The sequence below is a fragment of the Monodon monoceros genome, unplaced genomic scaffold (genome assembly GCF_005190385.1).
Source record: "Monodon monoceros isolate NGI ecotype Baffin Bay Population unplaced genomic scaffold, NGI_Narwhal_1 Super_Scaffold_12, whole genome shotgun sequence".
Taxonomy (NCBI): Eukaryota; Metazoa; Chordata; class Mammalia; order Artiodactyla; family Monodontidae; genus Monodon; species Monodon monoceros.
In genome coordinates, this window is record NW_021703768.1 from 47,083,168 (window position 1) to 47,103,748 (window position 20,581).

At 39.7% G+C, this 20,581-nt stretch overlaps 1 protein-coding gene across 7 annotated transcripts in view; it reads right to left on the reverse strand.

Annotated features, from left to right (window-relative positions):
- PDE4D (phosphodiesterase 4D) overlaps positions 1–20,581 on the reverse strand; it is a 1,463,941-nt gene that overhangs the window by 715,314 nt on the left and 728,046 nt on the right. Inside the window, exon 1 of one of the 7 annotated variants that reach the window (XM_029216628.1) lies at positions 19,602–20,192. The exons of 5 other annotated variants lie outside the window; for them this stretch is intronic. In XM_029216628.1, the coding sequence (XP_029072461.1) occupies positions 19,602–19,867 (266 nt within the window). In that variant the 5' untranslated portion in view covers positions 19,868–20,192. Of the gene's footprint in view, positions 1–19,601; positions 20,193–20,581 lie in introns of those variants that run through there. One more of the 7 variants, XM_029216632.1, reaches the window with a different exon arrangement.

Consider the following 20,581-nt stretch of genomic DNA (forward strand, 5'->3'; position numbering starts at 1 on the left):
TACAAGCAGCTCATGCAGCTCAATAACAAAAAAACAAACAACCCAATCCAAAAATGGGCAGAAGACCTAAATAGACATTTCTCCAAAGAAGATATACAGACTGCCAACAAACACATGAAAGAATGCTCAACTTCATTAATCATTAGGGAAATGCAAATCAAAACTACAATGAGATATCATCTCACACCAGTCAGAATGGCCATCATCAAAAAATCTAGAAACAATAAATGCTGGAGAGGGTGTGGAGAAAAGGGAACACTCTTGCACTGCTGGTGGGAATATAAATTTATACAGCCACTATGGAGAACAGTATGGAGGTTCCTTAAAAAACTACAACTAGAACTACCATATGACCCAGCAATCCCACTACTGGGCATATACCCTGAGAAAACCATAATTCAAAAAGAGTCACGTACCAAAATGTTCAGCTCTATTTACAATAGCCAGGAGATGGAAACAACCTAAGTGCCCATCATCCGATGAATGGATAAAGAAGATGTGGCACATATATACAATGGAATATTACTCAGCCATAAACAGAAATGAAATTGAACTATTTGTAATGAGGTGGATAGACCTAGAGCCTGTCATACAGAGTAAAGTTAAGTCAGAAAGAGAAAGACAAATACCGTATGCTAACACATATATATGGAATTTAAGAAAAAGAAATGTCATGAACCTAGGGGTGAGACAGGAATAAAGACACAGACCTACTGGAGAACGGACTTGAGGATATGGGGAGGGAGAAGGATGAGCTGTGACAAAGCGAGAGAGAGGCATGGACCTATATACACTACCAAACGTAAGGTAGATAGCTAGTGGGAAGCAGCCGCATAGCACAGGGAGATCAGCTGGGTGCTTTGTGACCACCTAAAGGGGTGGGATAGGGAGGGTGGGAGGGAGGGAGAGGGAAGAGATATGGGAACATATGTATATGTATAACTGATTCACTTTGTTATAAAGCAGAAACTAACACACCATTGTAAAGCAATTATACCCCAATAAAGATGTTAAAAAAAAAACAGTTTGAGTTAATTTCCTAAACATACTCAGTTATTACAAATCAATGAACAAAATGGTTATTATCCCAATTTTTTTAATGATGAAATATATTAACAGGCAGTGGACTAAGAAATAGTAAATAATGAAAAGATGCTAAACTCACTCATAAAACAGAATAGTAAATAATAAATGTATTATATTTTATGCATAACAGTGACGAAAAATAAAGTGGATCATATTCAGTGACAGTAAGAGTGATAATGAGGTCCGCTGGCATACTGTTTATAGGTGTGTAAAATGATGAAACAATTTTAGAAGTAAATTTGCCAATACCTTTTAATATTTAAAATGTCTTTGGACCAATGATTTCACTTGATAGAAACATATCTTTTGATAGAAATGTATCACTTGATAGAAATGTAGCTTTTAGGTTTGTAGTGAGAATTAAATGAAGTAATCCCTGAAAATACCTAGCACTGTGCTTAATACATAGAAATTACTTAGTGTTATCAATATTTTTATTAAATTTACTTAAATATAATTAAAATATTTCTGGGAGGTTACACCAGTCAATGTTAATAGTATTTACTCTGGTGAAAGCAAATGGAAAGTTGAGAGGGCTGAGAAAGGGCATGTGGGGACCCACACACCATTACCTTTTGTAGGGATTTTTACCATAAACATGTATTACATTTATGGTTTTAAAATGCTAATTTTAGTCACTGAGATCAGGACCAAACATTCATAAAACATTGGAAAAACACTCATCATTCTCCTTTCTGAACTCATTTTGCCTACAGTTTTCCTTTCTTCTTCTTTCAAAAGAGCTCTATATGCAAAATAAATAATATTTCCCCATTTCTCTTTCTCTCATCCCTTTCCTGAGCTTTTGAGAAGAAACATCAAGACAGCAGGACTGGATGACAATTGTTCACTTAAAGGAATCCAAGTGTTCTTGGCTTCTTGCCCTAAGAAACCTTGTTGCCTTAGCTAGTCAACCTGGAATCCTTAAGAGCTGTTGGAATAGAAAGTACGTCCATATGGGTGTGGCCCAGACCGCATACTATGTACATGGCTTTCCCAGGGACTCCCAGAACAAGGCATACCATTAGACACTGTAATGGGCTGAATGGTGGCCCGCCCCCACCAAAAAAAGATAGGTCCACATCCTAAACTCCAGAACCTGTGAATGGTTCTAGATGCATTAAATTAAGGATTGTGAGATGAGGACATTATCCTAGATTATCCAGGAGAGCTCTAAGTCCAATGACAAGCATCCTTATAAGAGGCACACAGAAGGGAAGATTGACATAGAGAAGGCATATAAAGACAGTGGGAAAGACTGGAGTGATGTAGCCACAAACCAAGGAAGTCGGTAGCCCCTAGAAGCCAGATGAGGAATGGTAGGGATTCTCCCCTAGAGCCTCTGCACAGAGTGTAGCCCTGCCAATACATTGATTTTGGGCTTCTGGTCTCGAGAGCTGTGAGTGAATATACATTTTAGTTGTTTTAAGCCACCAGGTTTGTGGTAATTTGTAATGGCAGCCCTAGGAAACTAATTCAGAGGCCCTTCTCTGGAGGACATTTATCTGAGAACAAATGTTTCAATTTGTTTCAACACTTACCCTCACTTTTACACCACTTCCTCTCATCCTTTTCTGTCACAGTCTTAACAGTCAACATGTCACCATGACGTCGTAAATATTGTTGAAAAAGACGTAACTTTGGTGTACAGTGCTTATGAGGAATAATCTCTCCTGTTAGTGCTACAACTGTTAATGTGGTTGATCTGAACTCTATCCCACAAATCTGTGATTCTACAACCTGAGATCCATGTATGTGGGTCACAGGGGCTTTTCTGTCTTCAAAAACACCTATTAAAATGTGAAACTCCTTAGAAGATAAAACTTTCTGGAGTGAAAACTATAATATTTCAGGGAACCCGCTAGGCCACTGGATCTGAGAGGGGAAAGAAAAGGGTCCAGAAAATTCCAAACACTGCATCTGAGTACTAAACGTGTTTTCTAGAGCAGCTGACCAAGTTCTTTAAGATATTGTATCATCGTAAAAACAAAAATATAACCAACAAATCCTGTGCTAATTGTTAGATGTATCAGAAAATGAATTTCAAAGCATAAGTCACGATTGTCTCACTAAACAGCTGTCACTGAGGAATGTGATTAAGGAAGTGAAACAATGCACCTTTTCCTCATTTTCAATGTGATTACAGCTTTAATGTGTATCTACTTCTGCCATGGTTTTCAGTGAAAATGTTCAGGGCATGGCAGTGGAGAAGAGTTTCACCTGAGAAGGTTGGCAGATATTTCTCTCAAAAGGCTCTGGGGGGCTTCCCTGGTGGCGCAGTGGTCGAGAGTCCGCCTGCCAATGCAGGGGACACGGGTTCGTGCCCCGGTCCGGGAAGATCCCACATGCCGCGGAGCGGCTGGGCCCGTGAGCCATGGCCGCTGAGCCTGCGCGTCCAGAGACTGTGCTCCACAACTGCAGAAGCCACAACAGTGAGAGACACGCGTACCGCAAAAAAAAAAAAAAAAAAAAAAAAAGGCTCTGGGGATTGGCAATACCTTGGAGAAACTATTAAGATTAGAATCTGGCACTGAGTTTTGTAGATTCAGAAACTGGAATCTCTCAGCACATGAGAGAGACCTCTTCTCTCAGAAGCAAACCCATATCACACAAGCTCATGGAACTGCGGAACGGAATCCGAATGCCAATTAACTTCTTCTGATTAAGCACTACATCATTGCTCTGATTATAATGCTTCAACTATGTGACCCAATTCCCTCCCTCTCAGTAGAAAGTCCTGTAGAACACGGAAGACTGTAATCAAAAGACTGCTTGGTGAAGGGGAACCAGAACAAAAGACAGAGATAAATAGATGATAGATTAGATAGACAGACAGGCAGACAAGATAGATAAAAAAGGCTCTTAGTAAGATTATTAACATAACTGGAATGTTTAATGTCAGTCTATTAACCAACAGTTCCTCTCTCAAGCACAATGTTTGAAAAAGCACTGCCAATTTTTTTCTTTCGTGATTCTCTTCTATGACTATTCAAATTCCCACCAATCTCATTGGCCTGTCAACTCATCTCTTTAAAGTGTTGCATCTTGGCTCTGTTGCATTAAGTATAGGTTTCATATGTTAATTCACAGGGGAAGACTCTTATTTCTGCTTCTTTCCTTTCCCTCTGCACTATACACAGACATCATAGAACACTTTGCAGTTAATTGTGGCCACAGTATTAACTCTAGCTGGAATACAGCAGAAGAAGCAACATGGCAGAACATTTTCTAATATTCCTATATTGCAGCCCACAACTCTTGATCACTTTACAAGGTCGGTCTTCATTATTAGTAGGCATGACAGTAACCCCATGGCTACAACAAGAAGCTGACGACCTTAACTTTCTAGGTGGCCCCTGGTATAAAGCTTGACTTTGATGCATCTAAACAAGCATGAATATAGAACTCATGATGACGTCTATTAGGATTGTAAAATCTTCTGAGAGGAAGCTGTCGAGAGCTGCCGTGCTTAAGAGATTTAAAAGCAGACAGATCAAAGCATGTGTCATTGAAAATCCTGCTGGTTGTCCTGAGAAAGGGGTAAAATTGCAAACCCATTCAGTTGTATCCATTACTGTAATGACTTAGAATAGACTAGGATAACGAAAATGAAGGGTGAGCAGTGTAGGGTCATAATAATAGTAATCACAAGTCATGTGCCACTGATACTGAATTTTTCTTTTGTACAGCAAAGACAGTTTTGTGTTTTTTTCTGAATAGCTATGGTAACAGGTTTTATTTTTGAGTGTCTGGTTTCCTGTCTATAGAACCACGCACCTGAGTAATATGCCTATCCCAAACATTCATTAGGGTATTGAAGATGCATCAAAAAACGAGATAGACATATGCCAAAGGGTTTCATGCTAAGAGTAAAATCTATTACCCATTGAATTGACAAACTGAATTTTGGGCAGGTAAAAAAGCAATGCTGTCACATCATACTGCATCTCATACTTTCGAGGTTAGAATTACATAGATAGGGAAAGAAGAGGCTAGAAATTCGGCATGCTGAGAAGGAAAGTCTAGAATAGAAGGGTTCTCTCTGCAGGATAAGGCACTCTCTAAAACTTGGAGTAACATGCAATTTCTGAAGGGAAAATCTTGAGTCATACTGATTACAATTCTGAGCTCTGTGGAGCATTTAACTGACAGTGTATTTCTTATGGCACTTCCCTTAAAATACAGTTCTCTTCAAACTGATGCTACGCCTCTCTTAAATGGGCCACCCTATATATTCCAAACAAGCTTCTCCCAGTAAAGAATCATGTTGATGTAAATCTACATTGGCAAGAGCGTCATCAGAGTCAGCTGGGAGTGACAAGCATATTCTAGCCAATTCTGGGTGGTGTGTTGAAATATGCTTCCCAGGCTGCAAGAGCTAATGCACAAAAGCCTACCCACGTCTTCATGGGGGTGACGTGCTGAACAGCAAAGCCGTGGCTCTGTCAGAACATAAAACACATAGCGGGACCTTTTCTGGAAGAGAAGCCAACCAATCAATCACAGCAAAAGCAACATAATCCTTACAGGTGAAAAGGTGCCAGGGCTCGCCCTTTCCCTTAGGGCAAAAAAAAAAAAAAGGTTTGCACAGGTTGCTTTGCAGGTCAACCTCCTAAGACACAGAAGATCGTATTTCCTAGTAACAGCCAGGTTCACCTAATATCCATTTGCAGGCAGGTAATACAAACCAACAATCCAAACTCCAAACAGAAAGCTATGTTCTACCCATTTTCATATTTGTTTTGTTTACAAGTATGATCATGAAAACATCCCTGAACAAATGTTAAAATGCGGCACGGTCTTGCTCTCTTTAAAAAATAATTTACGCCTACACATAAAACCCATTTATTTAATAAAAGCAGTATCATTGTAACAACTATATGTATGAACCATTGTGGCAAGTACAACATATATTTTTTCAGAAATATTTTTTTCAGTTCTTCAATATCTATTTTTAACATCAGGCTTAAGAACAAGATTTTGTATCCAATGCTGGGGAAAAAACATGGTAATTTCATGTTAGAAAATCTGCCCTAGGGCCATACATCTGGAAACTAGCGATTTCCCAGTCGCCTTTCTGCATCTTCTGTCACACTTCTCATCCCTGGAGCATGAATGTATGGTAAAGAGATGGGAAGAACATGGCTTTACCAGACAGAAATGTTGGCAGACCTGGCCAGCTGGTTCTCATTGCCTCTCTCCTCCATTTCTATCAATGCACTGCAGCTGAATTAGGGTGTCTGGAATGAATGAAAACAAGTAGACCCAAGAGACTGGCCATCCTAGCCCAAGAGTTGTATTTGTCTAACTGCATGGCCTCAAATGAGATCCTTGTCTTTGACACACAGTCATCACCACAAGAAGCCCAAGACTGCCAGGTCATTGTTCATTACCAGACTCTCATCCCCAGCTGGCTCTGTAAATCCCCTAGTCTGATTTAAGTCCCCAGCCCTCCCCCAGTCCCCCTCCAAACTCTCCATTGTGAACTTGCACATTCTTGCTGTGACACTAATGGCCGCCCATTGAGGATGCTGGTTTATTTCAGCTTTCTGATGTGGTGGCTACTTCCTCTCCATGTTTTTGTACCACCTCCTCTAAAGGAGAAGTAGGTATCTTTCTCGCTTTCCTCTGCTGCTTCCAGAGAGAATCGTGACCATTTCTTAACTACCTTCCCTTTTACTACTCTCCTCTGAACCACCATTATATCTCACCTGGATTACTGCAACAGTCTAAATTGGTCTCCCTGTTTCCTCCTCTGCCCCACATCTGTATTTTCTACACAGGAGCCTGAACGATTTTTTCAAAACTTAAGACAGCCTGTATTTCTCCCTGAGGCAGACACTCCCACTGCTAACACTTCTCCCTTCAAAACATAATGGTCATCACCAAGAAAAATCCCCAATCCTACTATAGCCTCAAAACACTACATGACCTGACTCCTTTCTATGTCTTGGACCTCATTTTCTACAACGTCCCCCTCGCTCAAACACACAAATCACATCATCCCTCAGACCTTTGCACTTGTTACTTCTTCTGCCTGAAATGGTCTTCCCCGAGGTAATCGTCACCTTCTTCAGACCTCTATTCAAAAGTCACCTTACAGAGAGTCCTCTCCCAAAAAGTATATAAAACTCTATCCCCTTACCCTGCTTTCTTCTTCTTTATTGTACTTGTTATTCTCTGACCTACTGGAATATTTATTTATACATTGTCTTCTTCTCTGTTAGAATATATGCTCCATGGAGGCAGGACTTTGTCTTTTTTGCTCAGTGTTATATCCTCAGAAGAGTGACAGATAGAGTAGACACTCAGAAATTATTGATTGAATAGACGAAAGGGTAACAGGGTATTTAGCTCTTGATTCTTACCCTGGTAAGCCAGTCTTGAAATAGAGTATCAATACCGTAAGAGTGAAATGGTTTTCTGTGTACAGCCCATCAGAAGTGCTAGATGTGTTTTAAGCATTATATTCTCATGCAATTTAATGAAAAGGCAGATACAGTCCTCACATAATAATGTCTCTGCCCTACGCATCGGAACACAAGTGCCACCAGTGGGATTAACACATCTCATTTGAATGGAAATACAACCATGTCTTCTGCTATTTCTTAAGGATTATCTTAGAAGGAATAGAAGGCATAGCTAGCGGAAAGATGGTGTACACTGGTCTAATTGAACTAAATCTCACATTCCAACCACTGAGTGCATATACTTGTGGTTTAGCAAGCTTAGCATGGGGTAATAACTCAAAATGTCACTTCCTTTTATTTGGAGTAAAGCTTTTAAGAAAGATAAAATTGATTGTGTTTCACTTAAGCATATAAATCTGTGGGGTGTGTGTGGGTGTGTGTGCGCGCACGCGAGAGAGAGAGAGAGAGAGAGAGAGAGAGAGAGAGAGAGAGAGAGAGAATGTTAGCTGACCTTTGAAGCCTGATTCCAGCTTTCCTTTACAGTCGCTTTCCGTAAAGATACTCCGTGCTGTACCCAATCTCACCTAAACCCCATGTAATCCCCATATTGGTTCATGTTGTTCCTTTACTGAAAAGAACTTACCTCCTACCACTTCCTGTCCTTCCATACTTCACTCCAGTTCTCTTCCTACTGAAATTCTCTATGCTTCATGTTCATATCAAATTATTTTCTAGGCCCCATTTTTCTCTTTGTAAAATGTGACAATTAAACATAAACCTAATTAAGTTGCCATGAATATTAAATAACATAAGCTAAGGAAAAGCTCAATATGGGCCTTCTTTGCGACTACTCTATCTCACACTCCATCTCAAGTCTCACATGATTCCCATCATTAGAAACAATCTCTACTTTCCTATAAACTCCACCACTCTTTGTACTTAGTTATGGCAACTACTGCTTTATGGTTATTTGAGTAATCGTGTTTTATCCCCATCTGATCACAATCCTTGAGAGCAAAGACAACAATGCCCCTATAGCATCACATACAGCAACCTTCATAAAGTACACACAGTAGGAGGTGAATTAAGCTTCTAGATATCAATGGGTTCAGATCACCCTCAGCGTTCCTCCATCACTCTTTTTACATGATATTTGAATAGTACTTTATTCTTTTCAAAAAGTCTTTTCATTAAGTATATCATTTGAATCTTTAAATACTTCCACGAAGTAAGGAATGAATTAGTAATAGTTCCATTTTATGGATGCACTTAATTGCGACCTGTGGAGTTTAAATGATACCCCTGGGATCTCACAGTAAGTGAGTAGCAGAGTTGGACCAGACAGTACATTTTTGGGACCTCTTTCTGTATCACAAGACTATGCTAGGTGTTAGGAATACACTAGTGAATAAAGTGAAAGCTTATCCTCTAGACCAGTGGTTCTCAACCAGGGACAATTTTGCCCCCAGTGGACATCTGGCCATGTTTGGAGACATTCTGGACTCTTACTATAGGATGGGTGTGACTGACATCTAGTGTGTAGTGGCCAGGGATGCTCTTACAGCCTACGGTGCACAGGACAGCCCCCATGACAAAGCATTGCCTTGGCCCATCGAAGTTGAGAACCTCTGCTCCGGGTGCAGCTCCAGGATGACTGACTGTGAAGAATCTATAGGAAATAATACCAGAGAAGATTGTGGAGATGAGTTTGCAGCGGATAACAGAGACTTAAACACCAAGTTGAGGAGTATGGACTTTATCCTGTAGACCAGGGATTGGCAAACTACGACCAGTCGACCAAATCCGGCTCTTAACTGGCCCCCATCTCAGATCTGCTGTGGGTGAAGAGCTGGCTTCCTAGATGTGACCTGGGCAGTTGTCCCAGGCCTCACTCTCAGAAGTGCCCTGTGTGGGATTGAATGCTCTGCTGTTGCCTTCATGAAATTCTTAATACTCTTTTGAACGAGAGTTTCTGCATTTTCATTTCACACTGAACCCTGCAAGTTAGGTAGCCGGTCCCATGTGGGTGTTCTAGTCTGGAAGTAAATCCTCCATAAGATTACAGAGGTGCAGAAGAATTGGGCTCCTAGCTTACCTCAGCTTTCACCTATTTGCACAGAGATCCTCACCGTTTTAAAAAGCCCATGATTGTGCCCTTTGGAAGTAGAACTTAGAAACTGCCATTAGCAGGTATAGCAGTTTTCCACAGAGCAGTTCTATGCTTCTTTGCATCTCTGCAGCTACCAGGTAGGAAATTAATAATTATAGGGTGATAAAAATGGGGTACCAACACCTGACTTTCAATTGGGTAACTGGAATTACCCAATCCAAGTTCAGTGCGTTTACCTCCAACTAAGGGATTCAGACCCAAAGAACCCCTACAAAAACCGAGGTCCTTCTTCCAACAGTGGAAGTATCGGTGGTTTAGGACCACTGGGTTGATACATTAGAGAATCTGATGCACCAAGATGGTTTTAGGCATAAGGGATGTCATTTACTGAATTTAAAATGTTGAATTAAATAATGAGAAAGTTATTTCCTTCCCAAATCCTTTCAGTCATTCTTACTACCTGAAGGAGAAGGACTTAATTGGTCTTTCACATCTCTACATTACTTACTAACTGCCATTTTAAACGAAGAGAGAGCAGACCTCAGACTCAGACCCTCTAGCAGGTCGTAGTATCCAGTTAAACTTGAATCTATTTAGCTTTTATTCATTGTATTTTTGTTCAATTATCTTCCATGTATGATAAATGACACTGGTTTCCAATTTACAGGAAGGATATAAAGCTTCATTTTTAAACATATAGGCCTTTAAATAAAAATATAAATCAACTAAAAAGAAATTAAATACAACACTGTACAAATGACCCACAGATGTACTTTAAACTGGGAAGGTGATACAGGAGTAAGCACACCATTAATGACACTGCTGTTGCTATTGTAAGAGGGCTTTATCAAAGAAGCCTGGTTCTATTCAGAGGCAAGCTGTATAGCATTCCGCCTTGTGGGTCATCCGCCTCCAATTCATATAAGTTTTAGTTATTACTACCCATAAATCATACACTGTTCTATTTGGCACACACTCAGTAGAAAGTCATAAAAAAAATCACACTGCAAAGTAAAACAAATACTATAAACCTAAAGAAGGTAACCAGTAGAAATGATAATCCAAATAACCTTATTAGGCAGAAAGTTGCTTTCTTCAAAAGGTCAACAATACACACTCACCATTTATAAGTATAAATGTGAAATCAGCTATATAAGAAAATGAAAAAAAAAACCATGTACCCTCCTAATAATAATATACAGAGGAAGCCACTTTATTTTAATGATAGCTAATTTGATCAGAGGGCTATCTCATAAGACTAATGGAAAGGAAATCGGTTGGTTTGAAATTACTGCAAGGTAAAAGTGGGTATGAACTATGGACAAAATATTTACATTAAAATAACCTGCTAAATCTCTTGAAAATTTTTTTCTGTTATTCAATTTCACTTATTCTGAAGATGTACTTTGGAGAAGTGGTACTTTGTTTCTGTCAGTTCAAATTTCTCCAAATTTCATACTAAAAAAACAAACAAAAAAACCCTGCAGGGTGTTTTGGGGATTTTGTTTGTTTCAAATTTCTCCTCAAAATCTTGGCATTTCTTTTATTAGCGTAAGTCTTGTGCATAATTGAACCACTATGAATTCTAAGAGATAAGAATTAGTCATAAGAGTTTAACAAGCTAGTTATTCAGTAATTTACCAAGAATAATAAATATATTTTCATATTTTTTCAGAAATACAACAGGCATAAATTATTTTCAAAGTATAAACTAAAAATTATTAAAATGCATATACTTGACAAATTAGTGACACTGTCATATACGGATTCATTCATGTATACTAAAGTCAAATCATACCCATCTAGGTGTGTGTGAACCCAGAACACACACTCACACACACAGAGCCGTGGTGACAAAGTCCAAACAAATGGTTAATCATTGCGTGTGAAACTTCTTTGACTATGGCAATCAAACGACATCACCAGGACTTCTAGGCTAGAAGGCTATAGATCTCCCCAGGTGTTCAGCATAAGAGCCACAGCAATTGAGGGTATGTTTCTCAATTAAACAACAAGTATTCACTAAATATATATTATACAGGTGGCACTTGGCCCCTCACAATGGATACAAAGATTGATGTATGTGAGGGTTCCTATATTTTAGGAACTTACAGTCCAGCTGCACAGTCAAAACACACTCATGAAAAAGAAGACAGCATAAGACAGAAAGTGTTAAATAAATGGCAACACTGTGCTCTCAGAGTTCAAGGACAGATCTCACCAAATGAAGTAGGCAATTTGGCCCTGTACACATTTGCTCCTGAAAACCCAAAGTCGAGCCATTAAGCCCAGTGTTTTCACTTTCTTTCCTCTCATTAAACTTTACATTTTATTTATGATATACTGGCCCAAAGAAAGCAATCTCAGAAATGCACTTTTAAAGAAGACAGATAGCATGTACTTATGGTCCCAGAGATATTTCCATTCTGAAAGCAGGTATCTTGTTAAGTCAAAGAGACCATCCCAAAATGGGGGGACTGGGCAGGAAAGCTGGAGGATGGGTAGAAGGAGAGTGTTTTGAGGTCAGATGGGCTGTGGTCCTCCTGTCTGGCCACCCGGTCATTCGCCGTCAGCCTGTGAGTCAAGCCAGCTCTGGTTACCAAGCAGTTTGCTGCTCTGTTGCTTAGTGACTTGAGCCTGCAGACCATCATTTCCAGCTGGCTCTCCTGGAACCGAACCTTAATAGATTTCTGACTTAATCTTTTCTTCAGAGCTCAAGCCTTTCATGCCTTTCTCTCTGAATCACTGAAAATAAAATTATCCTCTGATTGGTTTTGTCTTGATGCCAGTCTTAGTCTAAAACTACTCTAAAACAGAATGTTTTCTGTTGACCTTAAAACCTTCCTTCATCAAGGACATAGATTTCTCCTCCACATACACATATTTTTGTCAAAAAAAAAAGTCTACATTCATACAAGCCACAGGTGTTAAACAAACAAACTGAGATTCCACACTAAGAAAGGGTCTGTTCCTACCCTTCTGTTAACTAACCACCATTCTGTGGAAGTCACTGAATATGCACTGTTGCAGCTTTGATATACAAGCTGGGTAGGGAAATAAACGTGAAGGTGATTCTTAGCCCAAAGGAAGGTAATGCTGAAAGAATACACGGTGGAAAACCTGAGTTTAAGTTTTAAGTCAACTCACTTCATGGCTGCATAGCTGAATGACCTTGGTTATGTACCAATTTCTCTGGCCTTGGCATGTGCATGTGTAAAATACAGCTAATAATACTTAAATTCAACCGTGTTTGTTTTGAAAGGTTAATGTACATAAAGTATCTGACACACAGCAGGAGCTAAATCATTATTGCCTATGTTATAATAAGTCTAAGATTATAAAGTTATGTTATTATGAACCTAAAGTTTTTAGTCTAAAATGAAATTAAACAATTTGGTCTCATACCAACTCAAGATCTCATTTTGAAAGTAAGTACTTCATTTGAAATAGCTGGACAGCATTTATGTCCTTAAAATTGAACATGAAATGATTTTTTCCTGTTTTTTATATATAGTAGAAGAGATTGGTGTGTTAAGATGGTATATAATTGAAGATACAGTAAAAAAAATTTTTTAATTTGAATTTTTATTATTATCTACAGATTTCCACGTTTCCTACCCTAAATCATGGCTTCCAGATGGTGTCCTAGAGTGAATACCACCAATGCTTTCATTCTGAAGGTCCTGCAGCCTTTTTATGAACCACATAATTATTAAAGCACTCTGTCCCGTTTTTACCCATGAGGCATGCACCTCCCTAGCTTACAACAGCAAGTTGGAACTTCTTTTTAATTACTTATCTTAAATATACTGTGGTTTGTTATCACTTTGTAAATTTAGTCAGTTTCTTACTTGTAAATATCAAATGCCTCTATAGCCATATGACTTATGAATAAAAAGTCTACAATTCAAAAAGGTTGAGTAACTAAGGTCAAATATGAAGTGGCCACAGAGCTGGAAATACATGGCTTCCACTATGCTAAACTCCTCACAGTTTAAAAACATGATTTTTTTCAAAAGCAAAACCATTAAAAAACAACGACATAACTTTGTCACACTGGTGACAATAAAGCTTCTTCCTGAAACTGCTACTTGAAGAACAATTTTGGTAGCTTCCTGTCTAAGGAAAAAAAAAAAAAGTGCTGAAGCTCTGAAGCTCAATTAATTACCTAACCTCACAGGAGCTTGTTATTTATAAAGAATTTATATAAAGAATAACTTCTAAAATTAAAGCTATGATTTAAAAATTATTTTAATGAACTCTGAGATTCAATTTTTTACTTTCTTCTCATTCAGCATTTCTACCAAGTTTATAAAAAGACTGTGCTTTTGCCTGGAAGTAGTTTCACCACTAGTATTGACAGAATTGACTTTGGCTGGTACAGATACACTTAATCTCTTTTCTCTTTAAGATAAATGTCAAAGGTCACAGAAAGTACATGAGTCATAAATTGCCATGTTATTTCATTGTTTTCTTCATTTTCCTCAGTAACTATTTGTCACATTTTTATTTTGTAATTTCTTAAATATCATAAAGGCAACTGACAAGTTTTTAAGATGAATATCTTCCTGGGGTCTTCTGATTTTAGGAAAGGCTAAGCATGCTTTTCAAAAGTTACAGACACCCTTAACTTGCAGTGCCCCAAGATTCCTGCAGAAGCCACACAGCCAATTACACCAGAGACACAGCTAAAGACTCAGCCAACTGGCTCCACCTAACCTGCTGGCATTACTTCCTGTTGTGCGTCCCAGAAAATTTCCCCCGGAAACTTCCCCACCTCCTTGTATCACACTATAACCACAGCCCACCTCTGGGTTCCCAGCTCCTAGGAGAGCACCAGCAATGCCCTTCTCTGGGTATCCTCACCATAAGGGAGGAGATAACCTTAAAGTTAAGTCAGGCAAATGTAGGAAAGTTGGAACAAAGAAGAAAGAGTCTCAAATAGAACACCTAAATAATAGCTTTGAAAATCTACTTGGGTGTGTGTGGCGGTGTGTTTGTGTGTGACCTATAAACTCTCTAAATGGCTGGATTTCTTCTTTATAGGTGATAAAGGGTTTCTGGATCCTTCTGTAACTTAAAGAAAATTTATAGTGTATTTCTCTCTTAAACAACAACCATGAGAGCAACTGTAGTTGCTGCAGAAATTATGGCTCAAGAAAGCAAATGTTTACTTTTAAACATGAGCAATTTTATAACCAATGCCAAGTAAAGAGAAATTTATAATAAACAAAAATTATAGTCCAAAACATTTATCTAGCTCCCTGAAAATCTTTAAGATTTTCTAAAAGTCTCCTGAAAAATGCCTTTCAAAAATCCACCTAAAGAAATTATTTTGTTGTTTAAGGACGTTACTAACTGCTTCTTCTACCTTTGGATATGTTGTAATTAAAAACACACACACATACACAGAAATTTTAAAGATAAGACACATGGTATTATCTGGATAGTATCTTGCCCAAAGAAATCCTATTGCCTAGTATCACTTACACACTCTAGAACACGTTCCTTCATTTGGTACACAGAACCCAGTGTAAAGTAAGGAAAAAAAACTGAAAAATATAAAGATTTGCCTGACTGATTTTCCGGAAATAAAGTTAACACTGAAAGTTTTCTTCACCAGAAATTCCGCTGACGTTCATGTTGACATCAGAGGGAATTCCCTACGTTCATGTTGACATCAGAGGGAATTTCCTACTCTGATGAAAACAGAGTCTGGTCTATAGTCACTAGACTACAAAGTACTAGACATTAAGTAAACATGGTAAAACAAAGTGATGAGAAGCATGAATACAAGAGGGTCCTAATCTAACACACAGCACCAGATCGAACACCAGTGTTAAATGAACATTAGCTAGGGATATAACTATTACTAAAAACATTGTCCCATCCACAAACAACTGACAGGGTAACCATTTAAAAATGTAGACATGAGCCTAGAGATTCAGGCTGAGCGAGACCGGATTAATGGACACATAATAAAGAAAATATTACCTTATGTAATGACCCTCATTAAGTGTCTGTCCCTGTGCAAAACACTTTAATTTACACATAATTGTACTTAATAAAACCACAACACCAAGTGGATACGATTACTATTCCCAGGAAATTGGGTAACAGAGAAACAAGCCTATGTTAAGCAACTTGTTCAAAAATCACAATAGTAAACGGGAAGTCAAAATTTAAACATAAGTAACCGGGCTTCTTCTCAGATGCTCTCTGTCCAAGAGTCCCACAGCACCTGGAGTATTGTATCAATTCAGTAAAACACTCTTTAAATGGGTTGTGAGAATCCAAGTGAAGTCTGGTTAAGAACAACCAGGATCAACCTGATAACTACAGCATATAAACGTGAAATAACCTAGGGTGTTTAGTTAAGAGAATAATTTTTAAAAAGCATGATAACACTGACATTACTGATTAATGGATGTGCCAAGATGAATAGAGCACGGTCCTGGCTCTCTGATGGGTTATTCCAAGCCTCTTGCCTTAAGGGCTAAGTTATGGAAGACGGGAGAGATTCAAGCTGTGGGGTTTTCAAAGCAGATCCAGGGGGACTTCCCTGGTAGTGCAGTGGTTAAGAAACCACCTGCCAATGCAGGGGACTAGGGTTCGAGCCCTGGTCCAGGAAGATCCCACATGCCGCAGAGCAACTAAGCCCATGCGCCACAACTACTGAAGCCCACGTGCCACAACTACTGAAGCCCACACGCCACAACTACTGAAGCCCGTGCGCCTAGAGCCCATGTTCCACAACAAGAGAAGCCCCCACTCGCCACAACTAGAGGAAGCACACGTGCAGCAACAAAGACCCAATGCAGACAAATTAAAAAAAAAAGCAGATCCAGGAACCAAGGATGACAATTACAAGGAAGGAGGTTTCAACTGTATGTAAGCAAGGACTTCCCAGTCACTAGACTTGTCAAAAAATAGAATTGCTCTGTATAATCCTCATCCAGGAGGTATGCAGAGATGTTAAAGGACCAGTCATCATAGATATTACTCTATGAATTTAACTATGGTATAGAGGGTGAACCAGTAGCTGTTACTGCATTGTGACTGACATGGGTGGGCTGTTCACCAGATGTTTTACCTTATTCCTGGCAACGTGGCTGAGATAGGTTTCCCAGCCTTCTTTGCAGTTATATATGGCCACAGGACTGAGTTCTATCTGGGGAATTCTGGGATAAGTAATGTGTGCACTTCTAGACCTGCCTCATAAAAACTCACGAATGCCATCTTCTGCCATCTTCGGATTCAGCTGAGCCTGGCAAACCTGGAAACCATGTGTTACCAATAGAAGAACCGCAAGATAGTAGAACCTGGTGTCCCTGAATTAGCCCAGGGCAGGCTAGCTCCCCACAAGACGCAGAAGCAAGAAATAAACATTTACTGTGTCAATCCACTAAGATTTGGAGAGTATGTCGTAGAGCAAAATGTTTACCTGAACTTAATCAGATGCCTTCCAATATGATTTTCTCTACTGTAGTGTAAATAATTTGAAACCAAGGAACAGCTCTTGTTCAACTTCGTGATCAGCAGGTACAAGCTAAACACTTTGGACTCAGTAGGTATTAAATATATGCATATCGAATGGAAAGTAATATCAAGTATAGGAACCAATATTCTGAGGCAGGAACACACATGTTGTGTATTTAAATGGCTGATCGTTTAATTTAGGAGGAGGGAAGGATTTGACTATGGTTGCGGTAGTAGCAGCAGTTTAGATAGCTATATATATATATATATATATATATATAAGCAGCACAATTTGGAATAAATTTTTAAAATTCTGGATCACGCTTAGTCCAAGTAATGAAAGCACAGATGGAACAATATTTGTCGAAAGATGCCTGTGGATATTATGAACGTCTTGTGGCTTGTTGAACCAAAAGGAAAATATGAGGCACTCTTTCCAACTCCCTTGCTGGATGCTTTTTTATCCATGAGGGATATTGTCTCCCCTTCGTTACTGAGAATTGGTATCATGATTTTTCTTTTTCATGTCCATCGCTCTTTTGATGCCTCCCTCATCTGCTGGAGACCTGATACACCATAATGAAAGATCAGCAGAAATTGTGACCTTGGAGTTTCTCCAAACAGCATCAGAAAAGGAAGTGCCAGAAATTTCAGAAGAAAGCCTGTTTTCATGAGATTTCCTGCCTTCCTTACATCTCAACATGTCCAAATAGTTCCGATAACCTTCAGCTGAACTCGAGGGTGCTTCACTCAGAAATCAAGTGTCTGAGTGGAGGCTTACTCATTTAGCAACAGGTACAATTAAGGAACTATAATTAAAAAGGCATCTCAACCAAAAGGGACATTGCATACCAGAATTCTGGCCCTGACCCTGTCTGAACTCCAGCCAGCTTTCCTGCTCTGGCAACTGACGCTCCGTCTCAAGCCGTCCCTCTCCTCAGAGCATCTCCTAGTGTTCATCTATGCCTTTCATTCACTACTTATCTCTGACAAATTCTTTCAATAGTATCTTCCTCAGAGAGAAGTCATCCTTTTCCATCATTTAAGACTGAAAAAAATCAATGTTTGTCTTACCCCCCTTACGAGCATTATATCTAACTAAATTTAGAAATGCCACTTAGTTAAAATCTTGGGGAAAATAAGAACTAAACTTAGAAATGCCACTTAGTTAAAATCTTGGGGAAAATTAGAACACTTCCCCGATCAGAGATCTAGCTATTTAAAATGACAATTCTGAGGTCAGACATTTCTTTGGGTGGGTCATGCCTTTTATTTCCTTTGTTGCCTATTTTCATGTATGACATGAATGCATTCCTGGGTAGGGCCATGTGGCTTTAAGTTTAGATTTTGATTCTATTTCTTGCTGCTTCTTTCCTAGAAGTCTTGATTCTGTTTTGGGGGGGATTTTTGTTTGTTTGCTTGTTTGGGTTCTGTTTTGTTTTGTTTTTTCCATTCCTGGCATACTCTTTCGTGTTCTACGGAAAAGCTGTATAAAAATCATTCAGTCAGTTTCTCAACTAACGTGCTCGTTATTTTTTTCTGTTATGTCTGTTTTCTTCATCGTAATTAATATTCATTTTGCCAAAATGTGGAAGTAGTGCATAGAACCTGCTACTGCCTAAAATTAACCAACTGTGTATCACAGACCCCTCTTTCTCTGATCATAGCCTAAAATTGCCTCTTTTCAGGCAGAAACACCATAATAAGCTCACATAATGATTTATTTTAGTATTTGTTTTTACAAGAGCATGAAAATATCAAGAATCGTCTAGAAACCTACGTGGTACCATATGCCTAAAACAAATTCACCTACTATACAGAAGATAAAAACATTCGAAAAGAAAATAAAAATATTGACAAAATAGTCGAAGAATTCAAATTCAAAGCACATGGCAGTATTACCGAGTACCAGCCTGCAACTTTCTGCACGGCATTCCTAAACCCACTGAAAAGGCGCGTTGAGATTACAAACATATTAAAGTCAGTAGTTAGGAGGGGTTTTACTTGGACACACCATTACACACATACACACACCCACACACACACACTCCATACACATCTATATTTAATTGGGGATCATGCAGAAAAGGGAACAAACTATGATTTTCCTCCTCTCGTTTCTGGTCCTTTCTTTCCTAGGCTGTTGCAGGACCTGGCAGGACTACTAGCTTAGGAATTCAAAGAAACACCACCACATCGTATAGGAAAAAAAAGAAAAAGAAAAAAAACCTGCATTCTTATTTGACATCTGGAATTCAGTTTTCTTGTAGGAACTTGCAATAGGAATTGAACTTTGAGAACCACCCACCTCAAAGGCTCCTATTACCAATCTCAAGGATTCCTGCCCTGACTTGGACATTTGTGGGATTTATTAAGGTAGATTACTTCTGATAAATCACGGGTCAGGAGTGAAGACGAAGACGCTCCCTTCCCTACCCCTAAAGTGAAAAGCGGGAGGCGCAAAAATCACCCAAAGGCACCTGGCCACCATGTCTGATAATCCGTGCAAACCTTACCACGTATGTGCCACTGTGAACCGCCGCTGTTTGGGGATGTTGCTACTGAGAAGCATCCTGCGCAGGAGCCTGGGGGAATTTCTCGGCGAAATCACCGGTGAGAGCTTGGGAGAAACCGATTTCCTTGCTGTCTTGGACTTCTCGTGCTGCAACAGGTTTTCCCGCAAGGATTTCACAAGATCCTCGTTCAGCCAGGGGTTTGGACAATGCGGATTATCCACTTCAGGGACTGTTAAAGTGTCCGTGCTTGCCGTCTGCTGAGCCATTTTCCCGGTCAACTTTGTACAGTTGGCAACGATCCAGGGCAACGTGGTTCCCTGGCCTCTTTCCAGTGATTGCCTTCCTCGGACTCTCGGGGAGATGTCCGGGGAAGCAGGTCGGATCGTGCCGCTGCTAGTTCGTTCGGTCGCCTGCCTCAGTCTCTCGGCGGAGACTGGGCTGGGAGTAGAGGAGGCGAGCGCACTCCACGGCGGAAGCCTCTTGAACGTCACCCCTCCTCTGCCGATCCCCTGCCAAAGATCACCGCCGAGCTCGCAGGGCAGAGGAACATGGAGGGAAGCCACGGCGAGCGAGGCTTTTGTCAGCGCTACACGGCAGCCTGTTAAACTATTGGAACTAATGCGCCGCAGCTGTTCCTGTGACTTCTGCTTATGTACATAAAAAGTCCTGGGGGGAAGGGCTTAACCATCAGATGCCTGCTGCTGGTTGTTTGGCTGGTCTTTCCATTTGCTTATTCCTGAATCCAAAGGAAAGAAAAACTTTGAACTTGACCTTCCTCTCCCGCAAGGTCTGTTTATCTCCCTTCGGTCCGCGTTCATAAAAGAAATTGCTAGTCCCTGGTTTTTATAAGGAGAGAATAAACAAACATGAGCTAGACAAGGAGAAATACATCCCTGTTGGCTAAACTCAATCTGATGCACCTTATAAAACAAATCCCAAGAGAATAAAATGAACTCTTTCTTTTCCTCCCTCTTTCTCTC